Source organism: Triticum urartu, chromosome 3A, assembly GCF_056163025.1.
Source record: "Triticum urartu cultivar PI428250 chromosome 3A, HENAU_Tu73, whole genome shotgun sequence".
Lineage (NCBI taxonomy): Eukaryota > Viridiplantae > Streptophyta > Magnoliopsida > Poales > Poaceae > Triticum > Triticum urartu.
Window position 1 is genome coordinate 510,299,205 of NC_141875.1, and position 11,645 is coordinate 510,310,849.

Sequence of the window (11,645 nt, forward strand, 5' to 3'; positions counted from 1 at the left end):
AATACTGCAACGCATGCAGGAAATTCATTGCCACTATCAATGGTCATTATTCTCTGTTTTTAGAAAACATTTCATGTCACCATCGGCCAACGCCAATATCATCAACACTGTCCATCTTATCGGAATACTGAAGCTGGGGCTGATGAGAGCCGGGCAACTTGGCGCCTCTCGATCATCTCATCAAGTACTTTACAGCATTTTTTTCATGCAAAATTCACCTTGCGGTGTTACTTGGTGTTACAGAAACAGTTTTAAATCTCATCAAGCTGTATGCACTAGGTGTTACAAAAACAGTTTTAAACAGAAGGTGCTTGCTTCTCCCCGGAAATAGAGTCACCGAGGTCGAGAGTCTTATGATTCGCAAGATTTCAAAGACAAAAAGAATAGGAAATAAGTACATAGGAGATCAGACGTCAGGATACGTTGAATCCTAGAGAAATGAAAGAAATTTAATGAAGTTACACTGAATCAAAATTCATACGAAACAGTCTACAGAAAAAACATCCATGAATTTTTCCATACACTACACAGACCATACGAACCGATACAGGAGGCATATAAAACCTAGCACTTCGTGTCAACACTCAAGGATCCCGTACCAATCACCCACAGGATTAACTAAAACCATGTGCTTTTTCTATTATAAACAATTAAAACAATGTGCTGCTATAGTGTTTACCACCTACTAGCTGCTAGTTTTCTTTGAAGTATATCTCATGCCTGATCTGTTTTATTTCGCACATCCTGTGTGGAGACTTTGGTGTTTCCAATTTCTCCAAAGAAAACGACACTTCTGAAAATATACCTTAATGAGAAGTGCCACATATCAGATGCGTGACACTGCGGACCTAACGTTTTTCTATTGCAATTTCAGCCACGCAAGGATGACAATTTTCAGTGACAAACGGCAAGTTTCTGTCAAAAATAAACTAAAGTACGAAAGTTGGCATGCTTTGCAACTAAAGTTGTCATCCTCGCGTCACTAAACTTGCCGTCTAAAACGATCGAAGTTGCCATGTGCTCATAGCCGACGTGTGACACTTATCAGGATTCAATATATATTGAGAGACCAGGCAGCCAACGGCCAGCTTGGTAAGCTACCAACAAAAAATTGCAATCGATTAAATAATATTGAGGGAGACAAGCAGGTACATAAGTTCTCACCTTCTCTTTGGAATTTGGAATTGCAGAAAGAACTTTCAGTACATTGTGGAGGATGGAGATGAGCAATTTGATTTGTACCAAGTACCAACAGCAACTATGTCGTCAAAATTATGTATGCGAGTATTACAAAGCCCTCGAGGATGCAACCTGAGTAATAACCATTGCATCTCTTAAATTACTGTTACAGGGTAAACTTCCAGTTCAGTACATTTGCCGGGGCTGCATTCTCCTCATCGGAGACAGATCTTACAGTAAGAAAGACTAGCACCAGTTCACTATTCGAAAGAAAGGGACGTGACTGGGCATTAGTATTGCGGGTTACAGAGGAGGACAGTGGCATCTTGCTCTGCTCAATGCCTCAAATGGTGTAGTCTGACCACTGCTGTATGAAGGAGGTATGGTCCATGGACTCCCCAGGCATGTCGTCCCCCTTCTTCCCGCCGATCAGCCTCGCGGGGTTCCCCACCGCGGTGCTCCTCGGCGGCACATCGATGAGCACCACCGACCCGGCACCGATCTTGGCCCCGGCGCCAATCAGCACGTTGCCCAGGATCGTCGCCCCGGCGCCAATCAGAACGCCGTCCCCGATCTTGGGGTGCCGGTCGCCCACCGCCTTGCCGGTCCCGCCCAGCGTCACGTGGTGGAGGATGGAGACGTTGTCGCCGACGACGGCCGTCTCGCCGATGACGACGCCGGTGGCGTGGTCCAGGAGGACGCCCTTGCCGATGGCGGCGGCCGGGTGGATGTCGACGGCGAAGACCTCGGCGACCCGGGACTGGAGCGCGAGCGCGAGGGCGCGGCGGTTCTGCGCCCAGAGCACGTGCGCGACGCGGTGGGCCTGGACGGCGAGGAAGCCCTTGTAGTTGAGGAGGCAGTGGGAGAAGCCGGCGCAGGCGGGGTCCCGGGAGCGCACGGCAAGGAGGTCGGCGACGGCGGCGGCGCGGATGGTGGGGTGCGCGGCGAGGGAGCCGACGAAGAGGTCGTAGAGGAGCGTGGAGAGGAGGGTGGAGGAGCAGAGCTTGTTGGCGAGGTGGAAGGAGAGGGAGCGCTCGAGGGACGGGTGGGAGAGCACGGTGGCGTAGAGGAAGGAGGCGAGCGCCGGCTCGGCGTCGGCGTCGCGGCGCGCCTCGGCCTTGATCTGGGACCAGACCCAGGACTCGTCGTTGTCGGACTCCGGGGGCGGGTAGGACGGCACGACGGCGGGGTGGAGGGCCGGCGGGCTGTGGCGGCGCTGCTGGGGGTCGGCGCGGAGGGGCTGACCCGCTGTCATCGTCGTCGTCGCCGTCGTCGCGTCGATGGCGTCTGGGCCGTTGGCTTGTGAGGGCGCGGTGAGTCTTGGGTGCCGTCGGCGGAACGGATGTATAGGCGCGGGGGCGGGGCGAGCACAGCCACGTCCAGGGTGGTGGACCAGGCAGCCAGCAGCCAATGGAATGGGAACTTATCTCCGACCGGGGCCCAACCTAAGGTGGTACACACGACACGAAGAGCGCGAGCCCGAGTTGCCGAGAGCAAGCGAAGGCGACACGACTGGGTGTGGGTGGCGACTGGCGTACACACGGTGGCGCTGACTTCTCCGCAAATAAAAAATGAGTGTTACGCGTCGGCCGGCTTATCTATTGAAAAAAAAGATCGGTCCCGTCATGAGATCCGGCTGTCTAATCTCTGTGCGATTATATCTGCATTTCTATTCTCTGTTTTTCTCACTCCAACAAGAACCTTATTGCAATCTTAAAATGACCCATGTTGTAGAAGCATTTTTGGTTTGTGGCTGTCAATATCACTTTTGCAACAGAGTCTAGTTGCAATTGCAACAGCCCCTTGTTGCAAAAGCATCTTCGACTCGTGGTCATGTCCATTATTATTTTTGTTGTCCCAATGTTAAAAATATACATCCATGGTAAAATCTTTGTTGCTACGCCCCTACACGAGCGCTCCAAGCATGACCCACCAGCATTGGACCTTGAGATGCACATTTTATGCGACATCTCATGCTCGACCACGAGCCATGCCGTGTCCCATTTTTTTTTCAATAAAGGTGTCCCAATTTATTTCCCTAAGCGGAGAGGGAAATAGTCGGCGAGGTAAGAGCATTTACAATCAGGCTCTTCAGACTCCCCTAAACGTTTGAGTGGACTGTTCGGTCATTGTCCGGTAACAAATTTGCTAGTCAACCCGCCCTTCTATGTTGCCTAAATGTTCGAGTTGATTGGCACCCCATGCCCATCCACATAACGGGGTGGATATACGGCAATTTTGGAGGCGCCTGAATGTGATTGCCACGTCGTACTGGCCTAGGCTGGTCCAGTTCGACCCCACATATATCTCACTCCGAACCAACCCCTAGTCCACAATCCACATTCTTGATTGCACCGCTCCAGTGTCGTCTCCTCCCGTCACCTCCTCGTCCTCTTTCCTCTTCGTCCCTTCCCCTCCTAGTGTCATCATGTTCAACTTCGACAGCAGATCTGAAAATGAGTCTGACACCGTCAACTCGGAGACGCTCCTCAAGGAAGAATCCAACTCCTCTGCCTCGAACAACAAGAAGATCGCCCTTCGCATTGCCCTCCATCGGCCACGGATGAGCATGGGTGGGAGCACAAGCTCTGCGGCCTCTCTACTGGCCCGAAGGGGCAGGAACACCCCTGAGCTCATGCCTGCACACCACACCTCCATCCCCTGCTCCTCTCGGGTGGCGTTGGGTGCTCGTGCCAGCACCACCGAGCACGCGGTCATGGCCATAGCTACCCAAGTCAGGGGCACTGGCCGCTCGCTGTGCAACACATAGGGCGACGCATTCAACTCCAGCCGATCCGGCTGCTGATCCACGCCCGAGCCGCTTCCGCCCGCCGACTCCAGCGATGACCTCCACCGCGACGTCATTTGCTGCTCCCTTGCCTCGGCGGGAATGGACGCCTGTCGCTGCCGCAACAAAAATGACGTCGACGAGTTTGAGCGACTCGCCAAGCAAAAGGTGTCCGCCGCGGCAGGAGCCGGTCACCTCTCAAAGGAGCAGGTCTACGCCATCGGGTCTGGTTGGGATACACTTCTCCTTCGCCCGACAACAAACAACAACTCGCGACTCCCTTCCGGCCTCCGACGCTTATGTTGAGTACTACAACCACCGCTCTAGAGACTCCAAGGGGACGCGACCGTCGAGGAAGTGGTGAAGTGCGGCATCCCCTCTATATTTACTAGTATCTAGTTTTTTTAGGGCTCTACTAGCGAAAATTCGAAACTGAGCCCGAGCTCAGCTGATCCCGATATCTCTTCCGTTCGGTAGCATGTGGATCTGTGCATAAAGTTGTATTCTTAGCCGTATGCACAGCGTATTCACGTAAAAACTCAGGTGGGCCATGGCCTCATTTATAGCAGGCCGCGTTGGCAGCGCATAGACGGCTCGTCACGGTGGACACGGCCTGGGTTTAGTTCTGTGCCGGCCTGAGCCATGCTGCTTCGACGGAGGTCGTCTCCATGGCCGTCCTTATCCTCTCGGACCCCTAACACCACTCCCCCATTCCCGTCATCCCTGCCGCCCTAGTGTCCAATCGAAGCTCTCATTCTTATCTCAAGCTTAATCACACTTTTCGTTGGCTCGTCTGCGAATTTTTTGATTGACTGTTTCAAATTTGCGATTCAGGGTGCTAGTGGACAAGTCTGCAGCGCCTCCGCCATCTTCCGCACCATCCGCAAGCGCTAATTGCAGGATTAGCAACGTCCGCGTCCGCTAGTTCATCTGCCTGCCTGCTGTGCCATGCGGACTGCTTTGTGTAAAATAATTCTTGCTATGCAACTAACTGCCCGCTGCTATGCACTCTAGCTGGTAAGAGTTCCAGCAACAGATGTTTAGGCGTGCTACAGAATAATTTTGTTGGCCAACTTTTTTATAAACTGAACACCTGTCAGAAAAGGCCACTATACTGTATAGATTTTACAAGCTGATATGATCAGCGGAGAACAAAACAGTGCAAGCCCCTGCAGTAGCACCATGATCAACTTTGCATACTAGCTGCTATGTGCTATGCACATCCAGATTTTACTGTGAATACTTATTCTAGGCATAGAAGCTGAATCCCATGTATCATCTTCAACAGTTATTCTAAACACAGAATTTACTGTGAATAATTATTCTAAACACATATTAACAGCCAAAAAGTACAATAACATCTTCAACAGTTCAAAATATGAAATACATGAAACGAGCCTTGAAGATTCAGAATTTCTCATGTGAGTTCCTTTCTCTTGACACTTCTTCATCTCTGCTTCTTTGTTCTGCCACATGAACTCCTGTTTTCAGGCATCGATCCTCCTAATTAATCAAGCCATCAAAGTACCAGAAGAAAAGCCGTTAACTTGATTGGAACCTGCTGGGATTTGCACATCAATTTTGTTAAGGGACAAGTCCCATGCACACATCAATTTTGTCACAGGAATAGGCAAACCTGTTTGGAACAACATCAAACTAATATTAACCTGAATTACTCTAGGATAGGCTATTTAGCACAAGAGATGCAATGGACACAGACCATTTTCCCTTCAACTGTTTCAGGCACATCCCAGGTGGCAATGCATGTTTGATCTTCAGACATATCAGCAATCATTCTGATAACCTAAGAGAATTGACATAATTCATATCTGTGAGATTGCCAACAGAGAATTGGAAGTAAAAGACTGACTGTTTGGTTATCAGTTCACAATGTGGATTTACCTCGTTGCATATTTGCCGAGATCAGCCTTTAAGTTCTTAAGTACAATGGCTGCTGCACCATCATCCTAATGGATCAACCCAAGAACCAAGTGTTTTAAGAAAAGTATCATGCACAGTAGCAGCCATCGCAACAAAGAATAATAATAAAGATAACTAAAAGAAGTCGCAATCCTTAAGAATCCACTAATGATATTCTGTGACGAGGGAATACAGTTGACCATAATGTACTTTGGATCTATGGAATGTTTTATCACAGCTCATTTTCTTGATTGCGATCAGAATTGGGCCATCACTGAAATCAACCGCATTGTCATTTCGGTTCAGTTTGGCCGAGTGAAAAAAAATCTGACTTCACTTTGACTGAAATATAACCAGAGTTGGATGAAATTTGTGTTCTATTTAAATCTGCTAAAATTCACGTTTACTTAAATATTTTGCCCCAATGCAATTTTGACCGAAATACAAATATTCTTATGCCTACTGAAAGATATGCAATTTTCGCGAAATTTTATTGGAAATGAGAACCATATGTCTGGACAAAACAGTCCCCAAAAAATGTTTGTGCTGATAAATTGATGTGCATCAGCATTTAATTTAACTGAATCAGGAACCGTCAATGAGTTGTAAACATTTGCTTAAGTGATTTAACATTTACATCAGCACTGCCCAGCTGCAGCCTGTAACGAATGAACAGCTAACTCAGTTTGCTTAAGACTACACCAAAAATCCATTGCTGGAGACTCACCCACACAAAAAGGAATGAAAAACCAAAAGCAAAATTTCACAACCATAGATGAGCGACAGATGTTGTAATTGAAACATCTAAACAATTAAATTTATACGCACGTAGCCCCAGCAAATTTTTCTCAACTACTAATGCAAATCAGTAGTGAAAATTATCAACAGTTCATCACCTCTTCTATCCTGGTGCTCGGGCCGGATTCACCTTCCCGGGGGACTGCTCTGACTGCACAGGCGAAGTGTTCCACTTCTCTGCAGGCTAGGCTGCCGACCACTTGGGCGCAGCCTCACGCACAGTTCCATTCCTCCACTACGACCTGATTCTCTCCGAAATCGCGGCAGCACAGCAGGGGGCACCGGATCTGGATGCTCCAGGTTATCGGTAAACTCCTCATGAAGGGAGAACCTGGAACTGGAGCAACTCAGAAAGTATATCACCGTGGTCAAAATCGTGACGAAACTATGATCCAAATTAGAATAAAAACGGCATCGACGACAGTGAAGAGCCTGTACCGCACAAGTTGATCAAATCTAGCAGGAACTCCAATCCGTTGGCCTCCATGGGCTCGTCGCCGGTAGAATCAGCCGCGCCGTTTCAAATCAAACTCCCGGCGAGATATGAGTAACTACACGGCTTGGTTTCTCATCCACTTCCCGTACTAACGAACGAACGGCTCAGCTCTCAAGACGACGTTCTGTTCCTAGGCTCAGCACACTGCCGTAACGGACACAGCCCACGCCATCTACGAACTAGGCCCACACCCACCACTGCGCACGCCCGTATAAGGACTCGTATAAGGACTGTATTTTACTTTTCGGTGGAACCAGCTCTGACGCGTCTGTCCTTCTTTTCCCAATCCCAACGCATCAGCCAACGCCCTGGATATCAGGTGCAGATGAGCCTGAGCACCGAATCGCCGCGTCCCTCTACTAGTATCTAGTTTGCTGTTGTATTTTGCTATGTTGCTATGTCAAACTTGCTATGTATTGATATTTCAAACTTGGCATGTCTTGTGTTAATGCTATATATATATTTCAAACTACGGTCTATTCTGCTAATATTAGCAGAATAACTATTCTGCACACCACTTCGGCACTGCACGCTCAACAGAAGCGCACTGCATCATTTTGACGACGAGCACTGCAATAGAGACTAGTGAACTTCTTGTCGGAAAAAACTGCACGCGTTATTTTTTCAGTACTGTTTTCGCTCTAATTTTTTAACCGTTTATCGGAATGAGGCATGTAATATACCATTGAAAAGCTATGGATTAGGCGCAACTTCGACATGTTGAACACTTTTCGAGATTCCACATGGTTTAAGAGCAGTTTTGAAAATAGTGCGGCGGATGACGAGTGGCAGCGAGCGTTTTTTCGTGTTTTTTTCTAAACCGCTTGTTGGAATAAAGCAAATGATACACCGTTGGATAGATATCGTCGAGGCGCATCTTTTTCATATATAAATCTTTCTCCAATTCATTACGGTTTAAGAGCAGTTTCAAATTTACTAAATCACGGAACTTTGTTTTTCAAATTTTTTGAAATTTTCAGTACTGTTTTTGCTCCAGTTTTCTAACCGTTTGTCGAAACGAGACATATGATACGCCGTCGGAAAGCTACGGACAAGGCGCAACTTTCATATGTTGAAATAGTTTTAAGATTCCTTACAGATTTTAGTTAATTTTGAAAATCGTGCGGCTGACTTCGAGAGGCAGCGGCTGTTTTTTCGTGAAATTTTTACGAACGGCTGGTCAGAATAATTCAAATCATACGCTGTTGGAAAGATATCGACGAGACGCAACTTTTTCATGTAGAACACTCTCTCTAATACTTTACGGTTTAAGAGCAGTTTCGATTTTACCGAAAAGCGGACACTCTGTTCTTCGCGAGACCAAAATCGTCATATTTACTGCATCGGACAGAAGAACGCACTGCTTCAAACGAAATACCGCACTTCATTAGATGGTCAAGGGCACTGCATGGTTTCTTTTTGTTTAGACGTATTTTTTCTCGGACGAGGAAAGAAGAATGCACTGCTTCAGACGGAATACCGCACGTCATTAGATGGGCAAGTGCACTGCATGGTTTTTTTTTTGTGGGACGTAAATTTTTCCAAACGTGGTGGAGTGCACTTCGTGTCGAGCGTTGGTACTGCAGGGACGAGGTGAGTGCACTGCATCAATTTTTCTTTTTTCAATATTCTTTCTACTGCACACAACAACAGAGTGAGCTGCATTAAAAAGAATCAACTTTTCCAATTTGTTTTTGCACTCGGCAACATAGTGAACCACTGGGAGAGAGAAGATCACTGCGGCAATGAAACAAGTGAGCTGCACCTAAACAATTTTGTTGTTGTTTTCTTCAATGAATGTTTCCGAGAGAGCTGCGATCTGTACATATCTGGACTACGAGCCAGGGCGAACGAACTACAGTGATCCTCTTTTTAATCCATAGTACAAACACACACAAATTACAATGACGAGGAACAACAAAAAAAGAACTCCACTTTTTTGCACAAACCGAGCTGCATTGGAGTGGCACCAGGAACTGCAACACGCCATGTAGAGCACCTCCTCTCTCACTCCAGCGATCTGCAAAGGACAGCGTGGCCAACCACACAGAGAGCGGCCGCTGGCACATCCACGGCACCGCACCAAGATCATAGGCGAACTGCAGACAAGCAAAATCTGAAGAAAAAGGTCCCAAAGTGCAATAGAACGACAGTGACGCACCGCACCACAGCGTGGGGAACCAAGCGAACTGCAAGCCGGCAGCGCCCTATCCTCAACTGAATGCCGGTGATGGGAGACAAGATTGAGATGCCCATGGCGGCACCTGCGAGCATAAGGGAGATGAAGTTGCAGCCCACCACCACCACACCCCCAGCGGTCGAAGTCCAGCGGGCCGCGCGTGGCATGGTGCGCAGGCCTGGTTGCCCGGATCCAGGGGCGCGCGGTCAAGAGGGGCAGCATGAGACGGACGGCGATGGAGGATGGTGGTCGGGGTCAACACGAGATGCACCGAAACGCATGCACTCACCGAACGCACTGCACGCACGAGCGCCACCGAGCTGCATTGCCACCGAGTTGCACCACGAGCGCCACCGAACTACAGAGAGTCCTCTCGCCCAGGAGTCACCGGAGGCATGAGCGACCTGGACCCATCAACCGTCAACTCCAGGATGGGGAGGAGGCCGGACGGGGGAGCTGCCCCGGCCGCAGCGGCGGGGGTCCAGGCGGGACGCGATGGAGGCGGATCCCGCCGGATCCAGCATAGGGAGAGGTTGCTGTGGCGGGGCGATCGCCATGGATGGGGAGGAGGCAGTGGTGCTGGCCGGAGGGGGCGGACCGGAGGGGCTGGATCCGGCAGCGGGGCGTCGCGGGTGTCCGGCGGGGCATGGATCCGGCGCGGCGGGGTGGTGGGGCGGGGATCCGACGACGCGGGGTTGGAAGGGGAGAAGGTCGGGGGTGGTGGAGCCGTGGTGCGGCGGGGCTCGCCGGGGTGGGCGCGATGGAGGAAGGTGGGGGCGAGGCGGGGGAAAGGTGGGAGAAGGTGAGGTGGTGCTCTGGCGGCGGCGGCGCCGGTAGAAGGTGGAGGGAGGTGGGGGTTTGGATCGGGGGAAGAGGGAGATGGGTGTCGTGCAGGAGCTGGGGGGGCTTTGTTAGTGGCAGTGGGGTGGTTCGGTTCGCGGTGCGGTACGAGAGAGGTGTTAGCAGAATAAGCGATTTGGTGTGCAGAATAAGACTCTTAAAGGTGTTATCATAATAGACCCACCCTATATATATATATATAGTATTCATCACCCAGGGTGCAGAATAAGTTATTCTTCATCCAAGGTAATCTTACGATCATTTCATAATTAAATTACGTTTCGAATTGAAATAGTTACATTCCTATTAATTAACTACGTAAAATTTGACATAAGAAAATAAAAATATAGGTCATAAGACAAGAAAATTTGCAGTTTATGTGTATTTTAGACTATATTTTTACGTTTGTAATTTTACATAACATAAAATATTTTTTACGGCGATTATATATTTTCTTACGGTCTCTTTTTGCGTCGGAAATAAGACAAAAGTTACGGAACGTAAAATTATGGTGCATTGATGGTAAAATAAAGGGGGTGAAGAATAACTATTCCTCACCCAAGATGACGAATAGCGCGACTCTATATATGGTAAAATAAAGGAACAATTGTATTCATGCCCCTAGTTGGGTCACGCTCGACTGATTTGCCCCTATTTTTTCAACAATTGCGGTTTTGCCCAGGCCATTTCACTCGCCTTGTGTTTTTGCCCTTCCGGGGCGGTTCCGACCAATCACGGTTCGCCACGTGGTGACTGCTCACTGGTCGGGACCGCCCGGGAAGGGCAAAAACACAAGGCAAGTGAAGTGAGCTGGGCAAAACCGCAATTGTTAAGAAAATAGGGGCAAATCAGTCGAGCATGACCCAACTAGAGGCACGAATACAAAAATCCCTAAAATAAAGGGGGGTGACGACCTATGTTGTGTTATTTTCACAGTCGTAGATTGCACGAATTTAAGGATTTGCATATGATGGGAAGGCTGTGGACGTGGACATTTGTGGGTGACTGGGCGTTATCCGCACACGCAACCGTGCGTGTCTGTGGATATATAGGGGCCTAGGTTATTAATATATTATTTCTGATTGTAGATGCTCTAAGATGGTGGCTTCTGGGATAGCATGCCGAGGCACAGAGCGCGGTCGGGGTCATACCAGTAGCTCTGTCTGTTCTTCCTAAAAACAAAAAACTATTGACCTATTGGCCCCTTGAGCATTGACTAGATGACAATTAAACCATTGGCCGTTGAATTTTCCATAAAAAACGTATTTCAAAAAGAATCGTAAATTTTGAGAAAAAATCCATGAATTTGAGAAAAGTTAGTGGATTTTGATAAATTGTTCACAGATTTAAAAAATGCACATTTGAAAAACATTCAAGAATTGAAACAAAGTTCATGTGTTTTGAAAAAAAATCAGGAATTTGATTTTTTTACTAATTCTAAATTT

General features: G+C 48.4%; 1 protein-coding gene and 1 long non-coding RNA gene across 4 annotated transcripts; both read right to left on the reverse strand.

Moving 5' to 3' along the window:
• Nucleotides 1-1,312: 1,312 nt before the first annotated feature.
• Nucleotides 1,313-2,579, reverse strand: LOC125544746 (putative serine acetyltransferase 1). Its single transcript, XM_048708492.2, has one exon. The coding sequence runs from the start codon at nt 2,432-2,434 to the stop codon at nt 1,523-1,525; it is 912 nt and encodes a 303-aa protein (XP_048564449.1). The 5' UTR covers nt 2,435-2,579; the 3' UTR covers nt 1,313-1,522.
• Nucleotides 2,580-5,224: 2,645 nt separating this feature from the next.
• On the reverse strand, nt 5,225-7,380 carry LOC125527662 (uncharacterized). 3 transcript variants are annotated; one of them, XR_007292213.2, is made up of 4 exons: nt 7,124-7,380; nt 5,870-7,022; nt 5,688-5,771; nt 5,225-5,603 (listed from the first exon to the last, which is right to left on the reverse strand). It is a non-coding gene; the product is annotated as an uncharacterized LOC125527662 (long non-coding RNA). The 3 variants fall into 3 exon arrangements; XR_007292214.2 differs by having other exon boundaries at nt 5,225-5,771; nt 5,870-5,934; nt 6,784-7,022; nt 7,124-7,379; XR_007292212.2 differs by having other exon boundaries at nt 5,225-5,771.
• Between the last annotated feature and the right edge of the window lie 4,265 nt (nt 7,381-11,645).